General features: G+C 33.6%; 1 protein-coding gene across 2 annotated transcripts; it reads left to right on the top strand.

Moving 5' to 3' along the window:
- The first annotated feature begins 3,192 nt into the window (after positions 1 to 3,192).
- LOC147071073 (peptide transporter family 1-like) lies at positions 3,193 to 25,187 on the top strand. Of its 2 annotated transcripts, XM_085948208.1 has the most exons (14): positions 3,193 to 3,289; positions 3,967 to 4,048; positions 7,602 to 7,743; positions 10,249 to 10,335; positions 10,945 to 11,219; positions 12,347 to 12,429; positions 13,035 to 13,208; positions 14,662 to 14,787; positions 15,943 to 16,065; positions 19,239 to 19,579; positions 20,351 to 20,576; positions 22,712 to 22,798; positions 24,166 to 24,315; positions 24,714 to 25,187. In XM_085948208.1, the coding sequence occupies exons 1-14, from the start codon at positions 3,236 to 3,238 to the stop codon at positions 24,894 to 24,896; spliced, it is 2,133 nt and encodes a 710-aa protein (XP_085804334.1). In that variant the 5' UTR covers positions 3,193 to 3,235; the 3' UTR covers positions 24,897 to 25,187. The 2 variants fall into 2 exon arrangements, with proteins under 2 accessions (XP_085804334.1, XP_085804335.1); XM_085948209.1 differs by lacking the exons at positions 3,193 to 3,289; positions 3,967 to 4,048 and having other exon boundaries at positions 7,618 to 7,755; positions 24,714 to 24,928.
- The last annotated feature ends 2,762 nt before the right edge of the window (positions 25,188 to 27,949 follow it).

The following is a 27,949-nucleotide window of genomic DNA, read 5'->3' as shown; positions in this document are numbered from 1 at the left end:
CCTTGGAGGCACGTTTAGGTTATAATTCATTTTTCATCATCATCATCAGCCTGAATCTATTGTCATCAAATATATCCTCCCCCCCAAAGTATGCCCCAAATTACGCATCAAGACTCAATATCAAATCAGTAATCTAATCAAAGACCTCACTAGGATACCCCGACTAAAGGTTTAGCTTTCCTGCCTTACGAAATAATATTATTGCAACACGCATTTCGCAACCGAAAACAGGGCCAAGTACCTGAACGCCTTCCTGGAAATTTCAGGCAACCTTGAACACCGACCGGCGCTCAGGGAGACTCAAAAATCTCTCGAGTAACCCGCACCCCTTGCACTCTCTCCTCAGCAGACTAGGTCCCGCCAAATTGAAACATGCCCTTTGAAATAGCGTCAGTTCAAACCTACCTACGATGGAGGGATAACACAAAAAAAAGTGTCGCACCGGCGTCGCGCGAGCCGCGCAATCACGTAATCAATCGTGCCCCTAGCCAATTTTTAATTATCAATAAATATTGTAATACATAACAGGTGCCCGTGAAATTTAACCGAAAGTGAATACCACAAGGTATCTAATTAAAAATGTGCCTAATCTAAGATCTTCGTTGAAACCTATATTGTAAATTATCAATGTTCATCCTAATGTAATTATTACAACCCATGTTTGTATAATTTAGTGTAATTAAATATCTCTGCGCGGAGGTTTTGAATCTAAGTGTCTGTGTTATAATTATGCCCCTATGATGTCACACATTTCCCCCAACTTGAAGTGATGCTGGAATAAGGGTCCACCAAGATACTTGTGAGTCCTTTTTCCCGGTATTACTATCCACTGCTGGATGAAGGCCTCTTAATAACCACTCATTTTTTTAACATTTGTATACATATAATACATATTAAAACTTTTTATCCGGAGCGGAGAAGACCCTGGAGTGGAGCTGGAGCGGAGCAGCTTAAAGAAGTGTCCGCTTCAACCCTCTGATAAAAACGCCTCCTGGAAAGATGCTTCCTTGTCAATTTTATGTAGACATCCAAACCAATACATTGACTATTATTTTTAAAATGAATAATCACCAAGACTATAAAAAAAGCAACAGACTTCAAACCATTCTATCCGCCGTTTTGTTTTCAGGGCTGCCAATAGAAGAAGAAAATAATCAATTCGAAAATCAAACTGCCTCCAAATTCTCAATACAGATTGTGTATGACTACTTCTATCTAGAGTCCAAATTCTTTAGCCTACATAGTGTTTAGTTGAAGCTAAGGAATACTAGTTGGGAAGACAGAAGAAAATCGCTGATCAACAGGAATTTCACTACCTACCCGAGGAGTAGACATGGACAAGGAAGAACAAATAAATAAATCAACACGACATAACCCCGAAATCAACCACTATGAAAAAATCAAATAAACCCAAACGCACTTAGGTATTACACAAGCACGGTCTATTTGCCTCTTTTTAGCGATGATATGTCAATATATTTGCCTATAGCTCTCTTTGCAAGCTATTGCCGTGCCGTTTGCAATTTTCTAATGAATTACAGATATTTTTTATATTAGTACCAAATGTGCTACTATTTTATTTGGTACCGGTTTTATTACATTTTAGATACGTGAATCACAATCTACATTTCAATGATAATAATAATATATAGATGTCACTGTTTGCTCGCTCTGGGATTATTTAAAAACATTTGTTATGTTTAGTACTATTCTAAAACTAATATGTCATGGCTATAATTTCATAGCGCTGTACGAGTATAAATGACAGACCGGAGGTTGGGAACATATATATTATATATTATGTGAAAGAGCAGAAGGATTTGTAATTCTGCAGATCTCTTAAAACGTCCAAAGTTATGATACAATGGTATGGCTATAACCAGAGGCGGCTCTACCTTAGGGATTCGTACGGACCATCCCCACATGAAGCGCCCACTTTCAAAAGCGGCTAAAACGGTTTTATGCAATTTTGAGATAAATTTCAAATAACATATTATTATTATATCTCTTACTACTGTTTTAGCCGATTTTGAAACTAAGCTAGATTTTTATTAATAATATTGACGTATTTAGCTGAGTTTTGAAATTAAAACTCAGACCATAGATACCACATACCACAGATAGACAAATATATTTATCAAAATATATTATTGCAAAATTGTATATCTGCAAAATATGCGCTTTTAACATTTTTGTATAAATAAAACTGCAAAAATCGCCTTTACACACAAATAACCCAATTTACAAAAAGTGCACTTTTGTTGACATTATGAAAACCTTTTTTTGAATTGATTCAAGTGCCATACATTTTGTAAACTATTTTTATGCTCCCCTGAAAACTTGAGATTTTGCAGATATACAATTTTGCAATGGAAACGACCATATGCAACTCAAAATACTCGAAAAACCGTTTTCGCTTCTTAAGCGCTTCACATCTGATATTTACATGTCTGATATTTTTTATTACTTAATTTATTTTCTACATCTCAACCTATCACTATTTTGTAGATATTTATAGTATAAAGCAATAATAGAAATTTTATAAAAACATAATCATGGTTACGCGGTAATAAGTTAATTAATTTAATTAAATACGTTCCATTGCACAGTGACATCTATGTACAAATTAAGAAAGCTACAGTTTCTCTTCTCGTTAACCGGGATGAATGTATCTCATCCTGTCGCCACCATACAATACTTTTTTAATAAATCATTATCAAATCTTCTGGTCTATAGTGGACGCTGGATACAAATTACTGGCATATATATAGCCAGTACTTTCAACAAAAATAACTTTCCATTATTGACTAGATAAAAGATAAAAACTATTTATTCAACAAAAATAAAAAAAACAACAAAAATAGAATTACGTCACGGTATCGCATGATGGTGAAGAATTTATTTCTTAAGTCATATTTAAATCTACAGAGGAGTAAATATTTTTGGAATATTTACTTAAAAATAATAGTACTTACGCGTTTATCAGTTGTTTCCACCTGCAAAATACGCAGGTCATATTGAATATACTTTTAACGCGAAACATTGGAAATTTTTCACATCAGTCATACGAAATATATGGGGGTAACGTTTTCTGTGAATATCATTTGAAAGGCGCGTTATCATCTCGCGCGACTCACTATATTTACTCAAACTACGTCTGTGATACTCCAACATATAAATACAAAATCTACTTATCTTCTGTACTCAGTTCGTTGTGGATATTACAGTGAATAGAATGGTGGACGCCCAACTGGAAAATAATGCTGTTTACGATCCGTTACAACCAAAGGTGAATGAGTGCTTTATCCATTATGTGATTAGTGGATTATGTGATTTTAATAATACAAATCTTGTAATAGAAGTTACATTATGAAGTGTCTATCTCCAAATATTATGTACCATAATGTTCATTATTAGTTATAAATGATATTTTTGTGTTTCAAGCTTAAATGATTAATTTTCAAATTAAAACAATAATATACTTCTAATGGATTTAAGTTTTGTACTATTCCATTTGAGTCGTTTTTTCGGCCTTTCGGCATCTTCGTTATAATTCGTTATATAAGTTAGAGTTAACTGTATTCGTCGTCAGTGTGTATTTGCCTTTTGGTGAGTGCACATAGTGCCTGAAGGTGCCGAAAAGCAAAACCCGGGCCACAAAAAACAACTCAAATGGAGTAGTATAAAACTTAAATTCATTTGAATTTAAATTCAAATTCCATCAAGTACCTTCGGTCGATATGTACTATTAATAAATATAAGCAAAATACAGTTATGTATCGGCATTTATTTCATTCTTTTTAATTTAATCCATTTCAAGTAAGCTTCTAATCATTATTTTGACGAGTTTTGGAAATTATATATATTTTATGAAATTACACATAGAATTTACTTTTGGTTATGTTTTGACCATTTATGTGTACTTTTTAATAAACACCTCATATATCTTCAATGCTTTTATTTCAGGAGCGCAAACGGTTTCCATTTGCCGTTATCTTAATCATCATAAATGAGTTCTGTGAGAGGTTTTCTTATTCTGGAATGCGAGGTAAAATAAACAGAAACGTTTAAATTTTAAATGTTTTAAAATTGCGATTAATACCCATATAATGTCCGGATTGCAATGGATGTATTCAAGTGCCATTATTGTTACCATTTTTATTCTAGGATTTTTTTCTCATAAGCATCAGCATTAATATGGTTTGGTTTACGCATGGGTTATGTATAATAATCATTAGAATAAACCTTTGACTGATTAGGTTTCGGATCCACTTCTATTGCATCATGCCGAACGATGCTGCTGAACTCTTATTCCATTGTTATATTATAATAATCATGGCCCCCATATTGAATTTCTTTTCTATAATACATATTTATTTATAGAAACATAATCTGTTGTTCGATCTACATACCTACGAGGGTGGGTCAATAATTCCTTAGAAAAAAGCATTAAAACAGTTTTTATTTTTGTATTTTTTTTTTATTTCTCAACATAATCTCCTTGGAGCTCAATACACTTGGTTAGACGTTTCTCAATTTTTTTTAAACCGTCAGAAAAATAAGTTTTCGGAAGGTCCTCAAAATAAGCATTTGTCCGATCGATGACTTCTTCATTTGAAAAAAAACGTTGTCCACTTAGCCATTTTTTTAAGTTTGGGAAAAGGAAAAAGTCACTGGGGGCTAAATCTGGCGAATACGGTGGGTGGTCGACCAATTCGAACTTCAATTCTTCAATTTTAGCCATTGATCGTAAACATGTGTGAACACGGGCATTGTCCTGATGAAAGAGGATTTTTTTCCTGTTTAAATGAGGCCGTTTTTCTTCAATTTCGTTTTTTAGCTGGTCCAATAAAGATGCATAATAATCCCCTGTTATTGTTTTTCCTTTTTCCAAATAGTCAACGAAAATAATTCCACGTGCATCCCAAAATACAGTAGCCATAACCTTACCAGCTGATTTTACGGTTTTCGCCTTCTTTGGACATGGTTCGCCTTTCGCAATCCACTGCTTTGACTGTTCTTTCGTCTCGGGAGTATAGTGGTGTATCCATGTTTCATCTACAGTCACAAAGCGACGAAAAAATTCATCCGGATTGCGTTGCATGAGCGACAACAGGGCTTTAGAGGCCACCACCCTATTGCGTTTATTGTCGACTGTGAGCAAACGCGGCACCCATCTTGCAGAAACTTTTTTCATGCCCAATTTGTCATGTAAAATAGAAATGACGCTACCTTTTGAGATCCCTGTAACCTCAATTATCTCACTCAACTTTAATCTTCGGTCACTTAACACCATATCGTGGATTTTATTGATCATTTCTGGTGTAGTCACCTCTACGGACGTCCTGAGCGTGGTTCATCCTTTGTTGATGTACGACCACGTTTAAATTCATTTAACCAGTTATAAATATTTGCAAGTGAAGGAGCAGATATGCCGTGAACTAAATCCAACTCATTTTTTATTTCCTTTGCTGTTAACCCTTTTATATTAAAATGTTTAATAACAGCTCTAAACTCAATTTTCTCCATTTTTGTAAACAAGCAAATTTTTTTTTAAATGTACGATAATAAAAAACAACAACCCGACCAATCTGATTGAAAATTCGCAGCATACTGAATCGGTAGTGCCGCTGCATGAAAACAAACCGTTTACAGAACTAGTCGCGCCACCTGTCGGCTTTTCTAAGGACTTATTGACCCACCCTCGTACCTAAATTATCGACTTATGTAAATTGAAGTCTTATTTCAATGAAAACAAATATGTATAACTGACAAAGTTTAGTGTACACTATTTATGGCGGTTCTTAACAGCCTACCTCCACCTTTCGCCTCTGGTCGACGCGGTATACAGTGTACAACAAGTATATAATATGCGCGAGCAATTTTATTATACTATCTATGGTTATGCAAGAAGAAATATTTGAAAACATTACAGTGATAGTGATAAGATGAAAAATCATTGACTTATAAATAGAAATCCAATTATAAAGTTACCATAATTCAAGATAAGGCTTGATTTATAACATTTATTTTACTATGTTCCCTCATTCATAGTATAATCAGGTATCTATTTTTTTTGAATCTCATGTCTAAACTGTATTTGAATAATTAATAAAGCTGACAAGTTAAACATTTTAAAAAAATTACAAGATAAAAAGAACTTTTTATATACAATGTTTTTAAATTTTCTGTTGAATTATTATGCTCAATATGCTCAAACTTGTACTTGATATGAAGTAAATAAAAAACAAACAAACAAACAAATAATATAGAATACTGAAATGTCATTTTTACATTTCATTTTGATTTCCATAGTAACGCACGTATATATTAATAATTTAGTTGCTAGGACCACCCCCTTAGCAACCAATAATAGTCTTTTACTTTTTACGGATTTTTCTGAAATAACTTTCCATACAATACAGAATTAACTGAAAATGAATTCAATTCTGCTTAAAGATGGCTAAAAGTATTAAAAGAATGCATTGGCATCGAGTTCTGATATATTCTAAAAGTTTCAAATGTCTAGTCGGGAAGTTAGTTAAAAATTGATTGCAAGATTTGTACTGGACAAACAACCACCGGACAAACAAGAATACGAGCTAATAAAAACCTTGTAATATAGCATAGAATATATTGTTTTCAATAGATGCAACGATTTATTAAACATAATTGCTAAAAATGGAAAACCTTTCAGTGACGGGGAATGTACGCAAGAAGTGTGGTTAAAATGCTTCCACGATCTCGATTTTTTTTGAAAGCAAGGAAAAAGTTATTCAAAGAACAAAACATATCCCTTCGGCTAGAAACACGGTGAAAATAAAATGTCAAGAACTCAATTGTGATTTTTAAACTTTTTAAATAGCATTCCTAAAAACTATTTTCTCATTTTTTTCCCTATGAAAAACTGCTCAGCACATCAGACAGACAAAAAATAATATTTGGGAGATTTTGGCAAGCGTACGTAAAAAGGTTCGCCAACCCTGTATTCCAATGGAAAAATATGTCTGTTGAAGGTAGGCTGGTAGTAGGTAACAGAAAAAAGTCCACTTTCTCAACCTATTTGGTCCATACTCTGCGTCCAAATACACATGTGAATTGGAAAACCCGGGATTCAAACCCGGGACCCGCGACATTATAAGCCGAAGCGGTACCCTTTCGGCCATCGTGAGTATGGAGAGCCATATTTACAGAAATTGAATTTCAATTTTGTTTCATTTTCAGTATTTTATTGTTACAATTTACTGAATATAAAATATTATATTTTACTAAAAAGGACAACATGCACTTTAACGCTTTCGCTGCTGAAGACTTAATGAGATTTTAATTGCCCCCTTTAAAATGCACGTTAATTACATCGATCGGCCGCCTGGTCATTACGCACCGTGTGCGTCTTCCGCGTCCAAAGTATTAATAGAACTTATTTTACAAAAAAATTGATACTAAATCGGAAATTGAACTTGCGCTAAAAAATTTTGCGGCTTCGCTAGTTACAATTCTTATCCGGTGGGCCACCCAGAGTTTGTCTGCTGTGCATAAAATAACATAAACAACAATGAATTCCATTAAAAGTTACATAATAATTTATGGTTTTATTTCAGCATTCCTGGCGCTATACCTCAAAGAAAAGCTCTTGTATTCCGATGATGAAGCGACGGAAATTTACCACACGTTCACCACCTTCGCCTACTTCTTCCCAGTGTTTGGAGCTATCTTGGCCGATAGTTACATAGGGAAGTTCAGGTTATTATGAAGGTGACTTACATTGGGTAAAATATATGACGATTTCCAAAATGGTATTATAAATGAAAACATCAATTAAACTTTTATTTTATCTTATAGCCGTCTACACAAAAACCTTATAATGATAATAATAATTCAAAATCAAAGAAACTGATTATTTTTTAATTGAATTATGAATTGCACCATATTTTGGAATTGAAAAACAGTTTGGATTTTTTCCAAATTAAATTTTATTGTGGAAAGTTATACTAATGGCGATAAAACAGAAAAACCCAACAATTTGACACAACAATGGAGGTTTCCGTCAGATTTATGATTGAAATCAGGGGTAGTAAACTTTTTTATACCTACCGCCCACTTTTGTATCTCTGTTAAGCGTCAATTACATTGAGCTTTTTTACGAGCTGATTATTGGCAAATTTATAATCTGCCTGTAAATTCGCCCAGTGTAATCATCGAACAAGCTAATAAGCAGGTTGTAAACACTCCACCGAGAAAAGTTGAAAGCCGGTCAACTTTATAAGCTACACGCCGGCTTGTGGGCGTATCGCGTCTGCGCAGTAGAGCGTGGTGGTGGAAAAACGAACTACTCATTTTGAAATTTACCTTTTTGACGTTTAATGGAAACATTATTATGGAGCGTAGCGACCTCCCGGCAAAAAAACGAACTACGTTCCGTCAAAATCGCTCGCTGGCTTGTGGCTTATCAGCGAATGGAAAATTTTGTGTGTAATCATGAAATCGCAGTAGCTGAACCGCCCGCTTTTAAATTTGCCAATAATCAGCTCATAAAAAAGCTCAATGTAATTGACGCTTTAGTAAGTAAATTTGCCCACCGGTTCCACAGTAAGTAATTGTGATTTCTAAAGTAGATCTTTAAATTATAAAATTTATAAACCTACGCAACATGAACTAAACTTATACGAGGGTGATACAAATAGTATATTTTCTAAAATTCAAATTGTGACGGCGAATTTTATGAAAACATAATTAAAATGTTTTTAAAACGCCTACCGCCCACCACGAAAGCTGGATTTAGGGACTAGGTTAACTACCCCTGATATAAATTATTAAAAATATGGCTGAATTATAAATAATTTAGAATTATGGGTGCTTAAATTAACAAGATTTATAGGTTTAACTATTACAATATTTGGTATATATTTGATTAAAATACTTATCACAAATTGTGAGACAAGATACTAACTAGTTTTTACTACAAATGAATTTAGAAAGTATAATTAATAAACGATGAAAGCTAAAATACATAATGTCAAGACAGCTATACATATTGTACACATGCACGGATTTACTGGCAGTAGTAGTGTGTATTTTAAACTATCATGACAATAACTGTTTACACGTAAAAATGCTGACTGTCTTTCCAATTTCATACTTCAAGAGTAAGCGACACGCGATGTTGTCATTTTATGGTACTATTTGACAGGTCGTAAAAATCGGTTAACCTCAAAATGAGTCTCTCCGCGGTGTAGTTCGTTTCTTTTTGCGGACAGGTTCGCCACTATCGTTCTACTGAGCACGCGCAGATCTAATATATCCCAGCTGTCGTATGAAAATTCAGAAGCTTCCAAACTTTTTTGATTCATGCATGCAATCTTGTAACTGCAGGATAATACAAATGTTTACACGTACATTTTATTGTTATGGCCGCGATAATACGTACTACCAGCAGTAAATCCGTGCATGTGTAAACGGGGTATTATGTTACTTACATACACACTATTAATAAAATTATAGTTGTTATATTGCCAATATTTTATTTTGAAAGCAAAATTTTATCTGTGTATGTATGGTAGGATGGTACAAGAGCACGCAGTTTCGGGTTTCAGAATTTGTGCAAATAAAACTATACATTTTAGGAAAACAAAAATAAGTTTATTTCAACTATTGGTTATCTAGCTGTTATAAGAAAAAATACGAATCGTCCAACTCTCACCTATTAAAACACATAATAAAAAAAGTAAAAAAACTTAATGTGCGCACTCGTATGCACCCTGCAGCTCAAGAGTGCGCAGGAGGGTGTACACCAGTGCGCACACACTATATGATGGGATAATTAGTGGCAAAGATCACAAATATAATCTTCAGATCCCAAATAAACAGTGCATCTCTCGTGCCACTATTCTTGGCATATTTTGCACTGAATCCAGTCCTCCACCATTGGCTCCTTAAATATTTCTCCGCAAGCTGGGCATATCAAGATCTTCTTCTTTGGAGCATGCTGAGGTTTTTTAAAATTTTATTTAAACGCGCAGGGCAGGCTTCTTCTTCAGCGTAGTATTTCAAATTGCTTCATCTTCTGGACATTCTGAATTCAAAACGGTAAACAATAATAACAGTAGAAATTAACGTATCGTGCAAGAGTACGTGCGTACTCTTGCAAACTGCACGCTCTTGTACCACCCCACCCTAAATACTTTTCCAAAAATCATTTATTGCCCGATTGATATGTCAAAATAAAAATGTTTTCTTTGTGTTTGACAGGACAATATTGTATCTGATGATAGTGTACATCTTGGGAAATATCACCATAGCTATCACTGCTGTCCCGACCCTTGGAATTCCTGGCAGGTAAAAACATAATTATTTTCACAATCCTTATTATCAAGCCAACAGTAATTAATTAAATCCGTGGCATGTCTGTTAAATAAGGACTTATTTCAATATCCCTAAATATTGTATATTATTTGTCTGACAAGATCGCATCTGAAGACATGAATATTGGTTCATTTATACATGACGGCAGTTTGTTGATGACAGAAAAAACGGAAACACCATTGTGTAACACTGATTCAGACAACACACAACATCACACCAGCTTGATGTGACAATTTTTTAGACATATTGTCAATACATACATTATGTGTTATATACACTCGCCAATAGTGCCCCAGATGATTAATAATATTCACACCCACTAATAGGTGTTCTGATGTAAAACTATATCCCAGTCGAGACAATAATTGTCAATGTGCGACTGGGCTAAGTCATAAGGTTTCAATCAAGTTTTTATATATTCATTGTCAGCAAGTTTTTTTTTTGTTGGGTTAATAAAAATAATTTCAAGACTGCCATCTCACGATGGAAATCCAAACTATATATATGACAAAATGGCAATTGCTTATTTTTGTACAGTGTTGTGTAATAATCATTATGAAAGCTTTAACTTTTCTATTCTAGAATTTTCACAATAGTGGGACTATTTTTAGTAGCCCTCGGAACGGGTGGTATAAAGCCGTGTGTCTCAGCATTCGGCGGAGATCAGTTTGTTTTGCCGGGACAAGAAAAGCAGCTGACGACATTTTTTTCACTCTTCTACTTCGTGATATGCTTTGGGAGCTTAATTGCCAAGACCGTCACGCCCCTGATGCGGTCAGAGGTCCACTGCTTTGGAGATAAGGATTGTTATTCACTAGCATTTGCAGCTCCTGGTCTTTTGATTTTGTCATCAATAGGTGAGTACCTCATAACAGTATACATATTAATATTAACGGATGTTTGAATGATGTCCCTAAAAGTGATATCCCATTGTGCCTGAAATACAAATTGATGAACCAATGGTTACATTCCGTAATCACAAATACATACGAAACATGGACCCTCAGTAAAAGACAGATCCAGATACTTAGAGTAGCACAGTGTGGCAATGGAAAGGTATATGCTGGACATAACACGAAACGATAAAAAAATCGGTGTGTGTACTTATGTGCGCGCGTTAGAAGTTATACTTCTTTTTTAATTAATTAATAAAAATAAATATACACTCCAATATAAATAAAGTTTCATGAATATAAATTAACAGTGTAGAATGTTAGTCTCCAGAAATTTGTTTATAAACATATATATTTATTATAACACAATATTGGTTATGTTTACAACACGTGCTGTTCACTTGGTTGTATTGAACGACTAACTAAATGACACTATGCGCATGCGCATGTACACCTGAGACCGAAATGAATATAATCATAATAATAAATTATGTGTTGCATCGGCGCGCGCAACTTCCGTCACACACCAAACGTATTACATCGGCGCTCGCAACTTCGTCACACGCCAAAAATACACTCTGATCTGTTTTCCCAAACACGCCAAAAGAAGTATAACTTCAAAAAACAAGTTAATTGTATATAAGAATAATGAAGGATATGGGATGTAACAGAGTTTATTAAAAATTTTAATGAAAATGAGCAGGAACATTACTTGCAAAGTAATAATCGCTGGAAAAATCTAATCATCCAGTGGTAGAAAACAACCGAAAGGTATACCTAGAGGATGTTGGGTCAACAAACTAGTTAAGTTCTGCGGAGGTACGTAACGCACAGGAACTAGAGGAATGGAATCAGTTTGGAGAGGCATTCATCCAGCTGGTGATTAAAGCAGGCAATAATAAATCTCACAAATGCCTGATTATCAAGAACTTCTGCTAGGAGACAATATTGTATATCCATAGTTTTATTCAAAATTACAGAAAGCAATTCAAATAATATAATTTGTTCATATTTGAAACTGTGTATTGTAATTATTTATTTGACTGCAATAATTATATTAATTTTAACTGATTTTTTTGTTTAATTTTCAGCCCTATTTATGTGTGGCAAACGGCTGTACGTAATAAAAAAACCAACAGGCAACGTTATTCTGGATTTTGTCAAATGCGTTATTGTAAGTAACTTTTTTATTATTCTTATTCTGTATGTATATTTTGATATCCCCAGCGAGGGGACCTTCTATATTGGGACCATACCTAAATAAAATTTCATATAAATAAAAAGGATTTCAAGTTATACACATTTATATTTTTATAAAAATCGATGTTTTTTAAAATAGATATAAAAATTATTAAAACCATGAATTAGTCAAAAATCTCTTGGGTTCAGCTTAGAAAACTTAATAAACTAAATGTTTATAATAAATATGACGATAAAATATATGTAATAATAAGATGGGGTCCTCCGACAAATTCACATTTTATTACATTTTTTTATAATTGTAAGTTTATCTTTGACTTAAAATAAAAAATATTTTTCTTTTTAATGTTTTCAGATAGGTACATATTTATTTATAATTAATACAGTTGAAATTGTAAATTATCAAAAAAATGTCTCAAATTGCAAGCTTCGTATTTTTCCGCTAGATGCCTCTGGTAGGTAGACTTCGCCAGGATAGTTGACACTATCTACATAAAACTAATTACATTACTAAAATTTTATTTTAAGAGCGTCTTCTGCATAATTTATTGTGAAAATTGTGAAACATGCTATTTTCAGAGGGCTCTGCGCAACCGTAAGAGGAACCAAATCGAGGGCAAAGCGCAAAAACATTGGCTGGACAATGCCAAAGATACATATGACCAGAGCTTCATTGATGACATCAAAGGAACATTGCATGTGTTTTTATTATTCATTCCGCTTATTTTCTTTTGGTCGCTACTGGATCAATTGGTAAGGAATATTTAGACATGCATTTATAGACAAATACACAAAACTAAGTCAATTGCCTTTAAATTATGACAATATACGAAAAAATAACAAAAGTAAAGAGGTTTGATATACTAATAATTGTGAAGTTACATAATGCCATGTTCACACGTGGTGATTTTTGTCATTCCACTATCAGTTGAATGTTGAACAAGAAACTGAAAGGAACTCTCCGATCGATTTAAGTTAAATAAATAGTCATGTGGTTGTCATTGGATTCTCAATTATAATATTATTTATTAAATATTCATTTTTCACGTACAATCAGTCAGTACCTACCTATGTATATATAATATGATTTCGTAATGTTATGAGATAGCGGATTTGCAATTTCATAACATTGCAAATTAATATTATTTCATAATAATTTCAAAATATTATTTCATAATGCGGACGGTCAATAAATAGTGGGTTGTACCCTTGTAGCTATTTGAAACAGTAAATAAAATCTAGCCTCCTCCATCATCACGAATAACTACCTACCCTATCTCATCTGCAATACCTATCCTGCGCCAAACCAAAGAATATGACGGTCATAATCAAGTTCGCATTAAGTGAATTTGTTAGTTCATGCTAAAATATTGCTGAACAAACATTGTTTATAAGCAAAAACATTGTCAAAAACACAAGACAAGTTTGACATGCCAACACTAGTAGCTATCACGTTGGTTATTTTCCTAGACAATTAGTCGACTTGAATGTTGAACAACTAAAAGTTGAAAAAACCTCTAAAATGTAAAATTGATAACTACATAATTCTGAAAACACTCATGTGTAAAGTGAAAAGTAAAGCACCCGGCAGGATCGAACCTGCGTCTCTGGGTATCGCACCCTATGCATTACCACTATCCCACGACTGCCATGCTTAATTGCGACAGACTTTAACTATTGGCCTTTTTAATATCTGCTCATAAGCGCTCTGCAAAGCATAGTGGTAATGCACAGGGAGCGATACCCAAGAGACGCAGGTTCGATACTTGCCGGTTGTCTGACTTTTTTCGTAAAAGATTTTCTCTATTGGTTATATATTTTCATGAGTGTTTTCAGAATTATGCATGTTCAACAATTGGAACGGTACATTCTTAAATCTTGTGAATTATTCGTTGAATAAAAGAGATATCATAATATTCGTCGGCAGAATATTGTTTGTAAATAATAAAGAAAATGGTGACCTTCTATTGATATCAATGTTTAGCTACCCACGTATAACATTTAAAAATTGATCATTCTGTATAAAAAAACATCTTTGATGCTTATAAGACTAATCCACAGCGCTCTTTTCTCTGACCTGAAAAATAAATCTTAGAGGACAAGAAGTGTGAAGACTGCTTCAAATGAATCTCCAATCTGAGCTTCACTTTCATAATCATTAAAAGAAGATTTTCTTTGGATTTAACTAATTATTCTGTTTTTAAAGGGTTCGAGATGGACACTACAAGCATCACGTATGGATGGAAAATTTACTTACTTTACCCTTAGACCTGATCAGACGCAAGTTCTCTGCCCAATACTGATTATTATTCTTATACCAGTGTTTAAAAAGGTTGGTTAAATTTTCATTTAATCAATTTCACAGAATGACAACACTATAGCCTTACCACTATATCATGGCTACGGACGTGTTAGTGGCGGAGTACGGAGCTAAATTTCCCCCCGCATTTTCATGTATATTTTTACTGCCCCGACCCTCGCTAAAGTATTGACAAGCTACATACATCCCCATAAAATCGTAACCAAGATATAATGGTTCTACTATAATCACGAAATGTTCTATAATACACAGTTAACACAAATGCATGAATGGTAGAATTTAGGCAATCCTTATGATGTTTCAAATGATCATTTTTTGTGTACTAAATCTAAACTAAACACACTTTTATCATCACTTTTGTGTTGAGACTATTATTATTGATTTTGTTGAGTGTAAACTGTTTTTTTAGAAATGGTATTGAAATCCACTACTTAGTAGTAGTTATAAAGTTTTTGATAAAACGTACTTTGGCATAGAAATACGTGTCTCCACTCACTTTAACTGCATAATGATGCCATCATTTTCCCAAATATTACAGTCAAAATGTCTCAGTGATTAAAATTCTAAATGTATCAAAAAAGAAAATAGTTAAATATTCCTACGTTTCTTTTTCTTCAATATTTCAATATAAACTTTTGAAATTTTGTTTGGCATGGTTTTAAAAAAACTTCTGAACGTTTGATAATTAAATATAAATTAATGTAAATATTTCTTTTTCTTTCGACCATGTCCGATCCTAATAGGATCATATGAGCCTCCACAGAGTAGAGGTTTGTATTGACAGATTTTATTTTTTAACTTGCTCAACCTATTAGGTCCATACCCTGACACCCACAAATTGGAAAACAATATGTGTACTTGCCAGACCCAGGATTCGAACCTGGGACCCACGGCGTTATAGTCCAATGCTTAAGCCGCGCGGCCACCGCCTATATCATCTTTCAATTTCTTTCAGTAATTATTAGATGTTTGCTATGTGAAAAGGTAACTCGAAACCGGCATGTTTTTGCATTTCACTTATAATAAAATAACACAACTGCAATATTATACATAAATGTTTATTTATTTTTAGAGGTATTTACATCTTTGATGGCATAATGTAATGCATCATCTATTTCATGAACATATTTTATTTTCTGTCTTTTACAGAAAGAATTTTTTTTACAGATAATTTACCCAGGTCTGGGCAAGATCGGTTTATTACGTAAACCTCTACATAGGCTAGTTTTGGGCTGCGTACTTATTTGCCTTGCGTTCGTTGCCTCGGGAACTCTTGAAACACACATACAGGTAAATTATTTTAAAACATTAATTTATAAATATAATACTATTGGATGTAGAAACAATAATCGTATGATAAACATGAGCTCTACGGAATACATAAACTAAAGGTCAGAACCTACGATACGAATTTATTTTCTTACGAAACAAAATTTCAGAAAATAATCAACCTGTATAATTTCAAATCTGATCACTCTTCATTCCTTTCAACCAGCTCCTCTCTAAGGTGTTCTAGACTTTAGTTGGCATATTGGTGATTGGTTAATGATTATTGTCCGATAACAACAAATTGGCGAGAACAGAAAGTTGCTGTAGTCGCATATAAAGTTTATTAATAATAATTTGTGGAACTTCTTTAAGGGCGACCTATTGCATATGTATTACGAATTTCAGAATATTGATTGGGAAATTTTATATTCAATTAGTGACGTCAATGCTGCAGTGAAGGTATTTTACCAATGTATATATAATGTATTTGACAAGTCATTCTTTATAAAAAAATCATCGGGCTCTTCGCGCAGCTACCCAAAATGGTTCAATTTTGATTTAATTAAAAACATTCGACTAAAGCACTTGCATCACAAAAAATGGAAGAAATCGAAGTGTCTCAGCGATTATATTTTATGTTCTAATCTGCGTAGGAGTGTGCATCGTTCCATCGGTGCTGCGTATAAGTCATACATTGATGGTGTCGGGGGGAAGTTAGCGTCAGATCCTAAATCATTTTGGAATTACGTTAGAAGTACGCGCGACTCTTCTGCTCAATTATCATCTATGTCTCTGGAAGGGAATGTTTTGAGTGGCTCCCAGTCCATTGCTAACGGTTTCGCTCAATATTTTATGTCTGTATATTCTAAAGCTCCTTCGATATTGCCCACACCTCACCCGGATAGTATTTCATCTTCCTGGCCGGTACTAGATATTGGTCTTCTGGATGAGACTGACATGGTGTATGCTTTCTCTCGACTATATCCAAAATCCTCAGTAGGTCCTGATGGTATCCCCCCTTGGATTTTAAAGGGCTGTCATAAGCTGTTAACTGACCCCCTACTATATTTATTTAATCTCAGCCTAAGTACTTCTGTCTTCCCAGATTGTTGGAGCCTAACCCGTATTCGTCCGGTGCACAAAAAAGGCTCGCGCTCTGAAATAATAAATTTTCGCCCGGTGGCTATTGAGTCTATTTTGCATAGGTATATTTATAAACATGTAGACGGTCAACTGACTGACGCTCAGCATGGATTTCGATCAGCTCGGTCAACAGTTACAAACCTTATGACGTATACTGAGTACATATCTCATTCGCTGAACGTAAATTGTCAAGTGGACGCAATTTATACAGATATGTCAAAGGCTTTTGATCGGGTAGATCATGATATTCTCATTAACAAATTAAGTGCAGTAGGTGGATCTATAAATTTTATCAACTTTTTTAAATCTTACTTTTCGCATCGCTGTCAATATGTGGAGTATGCAAGGTGTAGATCCGACGTCTTTCAAACTTCTTCAGGTGTTCCCCAAGGATCAAATCTTGGTCCAATTATGTTTCTTATATTCATCAATGACATTGTCAATGTTATAAATGGAATCCAGTTTTTACTCTTTGCAGACGATTTAGATTGTCACACATGAATTAGATTGTCACATATTACAAAATAATCTCAACTCAATTGAAATTTGGGCGAAAAAAAATAAACTCGAATTTAATACTGATAAATGTGTGTGTATTAGCTTTTCGAAATCAAGATCTCCAAATATTTTCAACTACAATATGTCAAATAGATTACTGAACCGTCAATCAGAAATTAAAGACCTTGGCATATTGTTTGACTCACGTTTATCATTTCGGTCGCACATCACTTCTACGGCATTGCGTGCGAGCAAGCTTCTAGGATTCGTCATGAGACAAGCCAAGTCATTCAAGAATTCAACTGTTTTACGTACACTCTATGTGTCGTTAGTACGGAGTATTCTTGAGTATGGCTCCATCATCTGGAGTCCTTATGAAGTTTCCTATAAGCTTGTTTTAGAGCGTGTTCAGAAAAAATTTCTTCGTCATCTCTATTTTAAAGTTTATAATTATTTTCCTTTTGACACCTTCTCAAACGAGTATTTTCCGACTAACTTTCTTCAAGGCATGCTCGCCTTTCATTCTCTTGAAGCTCGTAGGTCACTTCTGCTCTTAAAGCATTTTTCCCTGCTCTCACGTGGTATCATTTTCAATCCCGATATTCTAGAAAATTTAAATTTTTACACACCCGTCAATTACATGCGTGGTCGCAGCCATGACCTATTTTGGGTGAAAGCTGTTTCCTCATGTCAGGCTCACCAGGCACCAATAGCGAGGGCTGTGAGGTTGGTCAATGCACTCCCTAGAGATGTAGATATTTTTGGCGATCCATTATATATTCTGTTTTTTAAATTCTATTTTATTGTTTAATTTGTATTTTTTGAATCATTGTTGTTTTCTTAAATTTTATTTCTTTTGTATAAAACTATTTTTGCTTTCTTTTTTTCCTCCACTTTGTTTTTTCTGATTTTCCTAACTGATTACTTGTAATTTTTATTCTAAATGTCATGTTGTGAACGTCCTGAATTAATAATTTGTTATGTACTCAACGTGTCTTTTTCAAATAAATAAATAAATAAAAGACTTCTGTGTTTCACACATCAAAATATTAATAAAATACGATTACGATACACATAAATATAATATATACAAACATCATTCCCAGTATTTGGGGAAATATTTCTAGTACCTACTGCAACACTGCATTTTGATGTACCCCTCATAGCGGCAACGCGTGCTAGATGAGTCTTTAAATATTGTATCGGCTTTCCTTTCAGATACGACTCATTTTATTCTTTGCAATAAACCAAAAGTTTACTAATAATAATCGTAGCATCACTCCTGATAGTTTTAGACATATTTTTGTCATATAAATAAAGCTTCAAATTAGGTAAATTATTGATAGATTTGTACACCACGGGAGCGTAAAAAGAAATGAGAAATTTGAGACTGTTTCTTATTTGAAAACGTCTCATATCACACCACTGGTGGGGATGGTTAGTTCACAATTTTAGCATGTAGACAAGGAGTTCTTGTTTGCTTTATAAATGGAATTATATAAATCATGTAAAAGCTTTTCTGCTAATGGCCAAAGTGTTATATTTTCTTTCAGAAAACTTATCCTACGCAGCCATCGAATAGATTTTGTCAACTGAGAATATTCAATGGGTATAATTGTCACATGAATTTCACTAGTCAATCAACCAACTTCTCAATAGCACCATTACAATTCTATGAAAACTATTTCGTGAATGCATCAGGCAGAAGTGATTTGGTCTTCAATAAAACTCTGATTTGCCCCGGTTTCCAAACGAGTGAAGCCGAAAATATAGAAATTGAAGAAGGAAAATCAATATCATATTTCTATGAAGATTCTTCAAAACACAATAGTTTTTCTGGATTCAGATATGTAGACGAAAATGCCAAATCAAGATCAGGACGTCCATTTGTTCGGTAAAGAATTATTAATTCATTTTCTTATTAGACACGCATCAATGGTTTAATGCACAGATGTTGTATGTCCAGTTTTGAGAAAATCAAATCGATCAGAAATCAAAGACGAAATAGACATATTATTATGTATGTATTTGAATAAGACAATTTATTCTCAAATACCTACCCGATTTGAATTTACAATATATTTACAGCATAAAGGTATGACGCAGATAGACGTTTTGTATTCAATAGCTTAATTTTGGTAAAGACTTGACATCAGTGGCGAAGGGTGGAGGTATGCCGTTAAGATTCGACGTAAATAGTGCACACTTAACTTTGTCAGTCATATGTATTTTGTTTACATTTAACTAACACTACAGATTGCATATAATATTGGTTAGTTTTTAAAATTCAATGAAACCCTGCGTAACCAAGCCATAATAGAAAATAGTCAAAAAATATAAATCTATCTATTATATCAATGTTTCTTAACCTTTGTAGATCCGCAGACCACAAAAAAAAACAAAAAATGTTTCCATCAACAATGGAATAAAATAATAAATATTTATATTTACACTATTTTTGAAACAATTATCGAAATATAATACAACCCCACTACAAATGTTGTAGTGGGGTTACCTCCTACCTACCTACTACCTCCACCCTTCACCACTGCTGGACAAACACTATCTTTGCACTAACTGATAAAAAAAAAATTAGTTGTCATTCCTTTTTCAGAAATGTTATATTAATAATTAATTGCCGTATTCATATTTTTTTAAATTCTAGCATTTTAGCTAACATCGCCAACAAAACAAATTTAGAGATAGCTTTACTCAATATTCAGAATAAAAATTTGGTTCTTTCGAGTAATTCTACATTTACCAACTTGACGGATGTATTTGCTGCCGAATATGAATTATTTGTCAACTCACAACTGGTACCAATCAATATTGACTTGCGAATCGGCGGTGTCTACACTATACTCATCAATGGAGATGACGAGATAGGATATGTAAGTGTTGTCACAACTTTTCTGTACCTCAATAATTATTCACACAACTAAAAATGGTCTGAAACCATTAGTTTCTGAACTAAAAAACAAAACAAAACTTTACACGAATTATTTATTAGTAAGTTGTATTAGTTATGATTTGCTTTCAAAATAACCACGACTGTAGAAACAATATGGTAAACCCCTAATGAATGATACAGAAACAGTGTTTATAGGTTGGAAATCTGTGAACATATTATTATGATATAAATACCTACCTATAAGCTATCTATCTAGCTCAGACGGACAAATTCTACTTTTCGGATTTTACCGGATTACATTTACGACACTAGTTAAGTGTCTATGTACCTAATTGGTGTTTTCGCCGACAACATTGAAAAAGTATCCACGCATATTATTGAAATTGCATATAAAAAATCCAAGCTTTGTGAATTCAGTAGGTAGGTACCAGCGCTGGCGACTCAGCACTTACACAATAAGCAACTTCTTTTGTAGTTTATTAATGCCATGCTTGTTTCGGGGATTTTTACGATCGTTTTCATGTGTTTTATGTTCTATGTTTAAATACGAGGGTGGGTCAATAAGTCCTTAGAAAAGCCGACAAGTGGCGCGACTAGTACTGTAAGCGGTTTGTTTTCATGCAGCGGCACTACCGATTCAGTACGCTGCGAAGTTTCAATCAGATTGGTCGGGTTGTTGTGTGTTTCTCGTACATTTAAAAAAAAAATTTGCTTGTGGAAAATGGAAAAATGGAAAATGGAGAAAATTGAGTTTAGAGCTGTTATTAAACATTTTAATATAAAAGGGTTAACAGCAAAGGAAATAAAAAATGAGTTGGATTTAGTTCACGGCATATCTGCTCCTTCACTTGCAACTATTTATAACTGGTTAAATGAATTTAAACGTGGTCGTACATCAACAAAGGATGAACCACGCTCAGGACGTCTTGTAGAGGTGACTACACCAGAAATGATCAATAAAATCCACGATATGGTGTTAAGAGACCTAAGATTAAAGTTGAGTGAGATAATTGAGGTTACAGGGATCTCAAAAGGTAGCGTCATTTCTATTTTACATGACAAATTGGGCATGAAAAATATTTCTGCAAGATGGGTGCCGCGTTTGCTCACAGTCGACAATAAACGCAATAAGGTGGTGGCCTCTAAAGCCCTGTTGTCGCTCATGCAACGCAATCCGGATGAAAATTTTTGTCGCTTTGTGACTGTAGATGAAACATGGATACACCACTATACTCCCGAGACGAAAGAACAGTCAAAGCAGTGGATTGCGAAGGCAAACCATGTCCAAAGAAGGTGAAAACCGTAAAATCAGCTGGTAAGGTTATGGCTACTGTATTTTGGGATGCACGTGAAATTATTTTCGTTGACTATTTGGAAAAAGGAAAAACAATAACAGGGGATTATTATGCATCTTTATTGGACCAGCTAAAAAACAAAATTGAAGAAAAACGGCCTCATTTAAACAGAAAAAAAATCCTCTTTCATCAGGACAATGCCCGTGTTCACACATGTTTACGATCAATGGCTAAAATTGAAGAATTGAAGTTCGAATTGGTCGACCAGCCACCGTATTCGCCAGATTTAGCCCCCAGTGACTTTTTCCTTTTCCCAAACTTAAAAAAATGGCTAAGTGGACAACGTTTTTTTTCAAATGAAGAAGTCATCGATCGGACAAATGCTTATTTTGAGGACCTTCCGAAAACTTATTTTTCTGTCGGCTTAAAAAAAATTGAGAAACGTCTAACCAAGTGTATTGAGCTCCAAGGAGATTATGTTGAGAAATAAAAAAAAAATACAAAAATAAAAACTGTTTTAATGCTTTTTTCTAAGGAATTATTGACCCACCTTCGTAGATAAAATGGCCTGAAAAATGTTATATAACGATATAACGAGTAATGCTTATAATGAGAAAATTCAGTCGGTCCCATCTTCCTCGTAATAACCAAGTTCGACTGTATATGGTTTTTCAATATACCATTCGATGCCCAAGGAGATGAACAACATTGTGTCATTCTAACGCTCAGAACTGCCCAAAATCGATATACAGTGCGATAGGTAGGGGAGGTCTAATATTAAGAATATAAAATATAATATAGTTCTGTTACTCTTTTTCAGAATGCTGAACTTCTTACAATAACCAGCCCAAATTCAGTGACAATGGCTTGGGTTATCCCACAAATGATTATTATGTCAACTGCAGAGGTAAAAAATTAATTTGAATCAGCCAGTCCCAATCTACCTAAAATAAAGTTACACTCTTCCTCCCAGTCCTTGGCTTTTCGCTGCATCATTTCAGTGGGTTTAAGGGCAACATGTGGACATTTACTGTCCATTGAGTATACCGTGAAATGAATACATTTGCCCAAAAGTTATCGATTCGCCACTTTGTACTCCATTTCATCGGTTTAGCAATATCTAACACATCATATATACAATTATATACTATCTGCTTAATTCCTGAATTCCAGCTACTAATCAAATACAAATACTTCAGATGACGTAATTATTTTGATGGGAAATTTAATTTTATAATTTGAATAATTTTATAAAGTGCTAACTACAGTCGAACTCGAAATTATGTTATTCTTCTTATGATAATGCATCAAGTCTATCTGTATGTTCATACGTAGATACAATCAAACTCAGTTATTACGATCACGGACATAGCGAGATCTCGGATGTAATGAGGAAACATTCGTTGACTTTTTAGTTTATGATTTTCTCCATACATTTATTCACTTTTAAAACGAGGTACTTATCAATATACCGAGCAAAAATATTGTCAAAGTTTTTTTTTAAACTGTTAATGTGTTGATCGTTTAAAAATTTTCGACGACCCTAAGCAATAAAATCCGACCATAGACCGGTGCCACCATTACGTTTATGACACTTAATTACTTTTAATTACCACATTTAAATAGCATGCTAATTATATCGAATGGCCACCTAATCGTTACGCGCTAGGCGCGCCTTTAGCGTCCAATGTATTAAGTGTCTAAGTATCTAATTGGTGTTTTCGCCGACATCATTGAAAAACTATCCACACATATGGTTGAAATTTCATCTAAAAAGTCCAAGCTGAAGTCAGAAGGTACCTACCAGTGTTCATTACAATAAACAACTTCTTTTATAGTTTATGAATGCCATCCTTGTTTCGGGGAAAAATTCTAACTGTGTATTTTTGTTTGAATTGCAACTTTTTGTGTTATGTGACCTATCATTTAAAAATACCTATTCTCTGATATAACGAGTAATGCTTATAACGAGCAAATTCAGTCGGTCCCATCTTCCTCGTAATAACCAAGTTCAACTGTATAACCATGAATATCTATCTTATGAAACAAAATGTGTCTTCATCCTCATTTTTAAATGATAATGTTAAAAATAATATCATTTTATTGTACTAATTTATTTTATTTGATCATAAACATAACTTTTATAATACCTATATTTTTCCTATAACAAAGTGTTCAGACTGAGCTCCCAATGATACCCCAAATTCTTAATTTTCGACATTTATACGACACGTGGACCCTTAACTAATTGTTTTTATTCTTTTGATCAATTAGGTATTGGTTGGTATAACGGGATTGGAGTTTGCCTTCAAGGAAGCTCCAGAGAGCATGAAATCAGTTCTGCAAGCATATTGGTACTTCATCGAAGCGTTGGGCAACATTGTCATTATAGTAGTCAGTAGATTAGGCACCAATTTTCGGCAGGTTTGTCACAGATATATATTATTTCATAACCCAGTTAGTTGCATTGAGTAAAAGATTTCTCGTAAATTAAGTTATTCATATATCCTCACAATACCTATAATACATGACTCCTAACAAAGCGATTATTTAATGTTTACCTTAAAAAATGCCACTGGCGAAAACTATGGAGTATTGACAATACGATTATTTAACGTTCAATCTAAATCTTCAAGCACTATGTGCACTCACCAATGGTAAATGCGCACTGATAAAAAATGCAGTTAATTCTCGCTTATATAATAAATAAATACAATACTCCCACTATTGAGGTAAGCGATAAATGATCGTTTAGTCAGGAGTCTTCATTGTCTTCACGTCTCTGAATAAAAAACTAATTAAGCTGATGTTTTCTGTTGTAGTCGACGCACTTTTTCTTCTTCGCAATGATGATGGCGTTTGCAACGGTGGCTTTCTATTTCCTCACGAGGGTGTACGACCGGATGAAGGCAAAATTGCATCTCCATAATGAGGTTGAATTAAACGAAAAGACTGTTATGTCGGTGACATATAAAGAAATATTGAAAAGTGATTTAGCATATTAGTCTTCATTTTGTATAATTGTATATTTTTTGTATTTGACCTACATAATAATTCGACGGTGTTTAGGAAAAAGGGCGTAACCCTCGATTTTTCGAAAAGTGCTTTTATTAGATATTAACAAAGTATACAACTAAATACACGTTCTATAAAAAGGAAGTAAGCCGCAAATGCCGAATTATTATCTAAATTCAGGTTTTAATTGGGCTTTAATTAAGTTTTAATTTAAGGGAAAAAGCATTTACCCTCAATTTTAATGATTTTTCTGTAAAAACTTCTTTAATTATTATTAGATCAAAAATTAAATACACCAAATCATCAATCACCATGCACCCAATGTCTGTGCTTATTTTTTTTTTAATATTAAACCAAAATCATTAAAAAAAACTTTTTTTGCCCCTCCTGTAAAATTTGTTCTGTGAGGGTTACGCCCTTTTTCCTAAACACGGTTGATATTATGAAACATCTATTTCCAAATACTGATAAGTCCACAATTCAATATTTTGCAGTAAACGACAGTTTATTATCGTAATTTAGCTTTATTGTAATAAATATACGTAAAATAAAATTAGATGTATCATATTAATTTATCAGTTCCTGTAAATCAGTATGACATAGACTATGACAGTTGATCGTTTAGTGCAAAGATAATATTGTATGTCCAGTTTAGTATGTTTTGAGAAAATCGAAGCTTAAAATTTGAAATGCATGAGAAATGGACATATCGTCATCGAAACTAGAAAATTGTGTAACTCAAAAAACGCTACTTTATAGGAGAGACAAAAAACATTATGGTTTCGTATACAAATATATGGTTTTAGAGTTAAATCATCCATGATTTAACAATGTTACAATTTTTTTGGAATTACATCATTTGCAAGACGGGTAGATAATATTAACAACGGCCAGTAGATGGCATTCAAAGTCAACTTTCGATTAAAACAGAGTTACACATTTTTCTAGTTTCAACAACGATATTGTGTATTTGAATGTTACGGTATCTTTTCAAATATCCTATTTGGACGTATAATATTTTTACAGCATAAAGATATGATGCAGACGAACATTTTGTGTATGTTAATCAATTTCAACAAAAACTGGACATACAATATCTTTGCACTAAAACATACCTGTGTGGTCTTATCGGTTTTTGGAAACAGATGTCACATATTATGTAGTACATATTGTTATGTGTTGTAAACTATAGTTAAGTTGGCAGAGGTGTGCCGAGAAATGGAACCCCACGAAGTGTGCCCCAAGGCTACAGAGCACCGAAATCACTGACATACTCATATCAGATAATATAATCTTTTCAAGAGATTCAGCGTTTACGTGGTAGTAATTTATTCATGATAACTTAACACTAAAAAATATTTTATAACACGTGTTTCATTTACATAGTGATTTTTATCAAGATCCTTTTTTGCCCCCATCTCACAGCATTAACAATATAGTTATATTTATTAATCGAGTTTCCATTGACTTGGTAGAATTCCAAAATGATAATATAAGTTATATTAAAATCTATTAGTCAATTTATTGGTCAATAGCTACTTCCGTCGTAAAATCAAATTAAAACAAGACAACAAAAATAAATGAAATTAATTAAAACTGATAGAAATAGTTGGAATCATCTCTCTCACACACCCAAAGACTATTCGATAATAATATTATCTATTGCTAGTAAACTGTATTAATTCATATACTTATTAAATACTGTGAATACGTGGGTTTCCAATTACATACTAAATTCAGCATTCAATATAGGTAGTCATATTTGAAATAGTTCATTATGTGAGCAAAACACGTGTCATATAATTATTATTTATATATTATGGCGAATGCCAAGTGTTTTTTTATAAAAGTATATTTATGTAAACTTCTACATAAGATACAGACTCAGTTTTAGTCATTGTTGAATGTTTGTTATTAGACAAAAATATTTTTTAGGTATGTGCTGATATTCAGCCAGAAGTTATAGTTCAAAATAAAAAGATTAAAAAAATAATGATTTCTCAATTACAGACTAAAACCTAGTACAGACAAATCCAACCACCCCACTTCCCAAAACAATGACAGATAATGGAGATGTTTAGTCATAATTCACCACCCATCAAACAGAGGCAAAATCGAAAATTATAGTTGTGAAATGTGTTTTTTTGAGTATTTCATCAATATATTTCACCGCGTGTTCTTCCTCCTTTCTTCAATATTTCGGGCTCATTGTAGAGACCATTCTCAACGATAGTATGTTGATGAAGTGTACTGTAGGTGTATGAATGCGAACGCCGCTCTAAATATTGCAAAAGGAATCCGATTAGCTGATAGTAAACATTGCTCAGAGTAAAATAGTGTGATAGTGTGCTGTCAGTTGTGACAACCAGAGATACCGGATCGAATATTGGATTTCGCTGACTGTGCCAGAAGACATGGCGTTTTTAACTGTAGGTAGCCAATCATCGCGCAATCACCGATTTCGATGACCTCCTTTACCAATTGTGAGAAATATCCCTTATTCCGACACAGTATATTCGTCTCAAAGTCAAATTTGTGTCTTGTATCTATTGAGTGCTCGGCAATTGCCGACGTTGTGTAGAGTTTTAGTCAGTATGCCTTGTAGCGTTCTCTCACACACTTTTTTACAATTCGAGAAGTTTGCCCTATATATTTCTTCAGGCATCCGTAGGCCAGCTTATATGGCACACACCTGCCTAATCCAAAGGACGCGAGAATTTACTGGTTTTAAAATATTCCAAACCTTCGTTGATGTTGAGAATACCGTTTCAATCTTGTGTTTCCTTAATATCCTGGAAATGGCATTGGTAGTATTTTTGGCATATGTCAGATAAGCCCGGCCTTTGAATTTTGTCGAGGAAAGAGAGAGAAAGAAAGAGAAAGAACACACGGTGAAAACCCAAAAATCTATTATAATAGGGTGTAAGTTGTGCGTATACTTGAATAATTATTTGGAAAAAAAAAGCAATTACTTTAGTAAATGTGATTTTTTTCTTATATTTATCAAAAAAGCAGTCGTCCAGTTACATTGAGTTGTAAATTT

Source organism: Rhyacophila brunnea, unplaced genomic scaffold (genome assembly GCF_057557595.1).
Source record: "Rhyacophila brunnea isolate RB1 unplaced genomic scaffold, BYU_Rbru_1.0 scaffold_20, whole genome shotgun sequence".
In the NCBI taxonomy this organism is placed as follows: Eukaryota; Metazoa; Arthropoda; class Insecta; order Trichoptera; family Rhyacophilidae; genus Rhyacophila; species Rhyacophila brunnea.
Note: the sequence above shows the minus strand (reverse complement) of the source record. Positions and strands in the feature narration are given on the sequence as shown.

Coding starts and splice junctions, on each gene's coding strand:
- LOC147071073 (XM_085948208.1), top strand. CDS start 3,236: ATGGTGGACGCCCAACTGGAAAATAATGCTGTTTACGATCCGTTACAA. Junction 16,066..19,238: donor CTCTTGAAACACACATACAG/GTAAATTATTTT, acceptor ATTTTCTTTCAG/AAAACTTATCCTACGCAGCC. Junction 19,580..20,350: donor TCAGGACGTCCATTTGTTCG/GTAAAGAATTAT, acceptor TTTAAATTCTAG/CATTTTAGCTAACATCGCCA.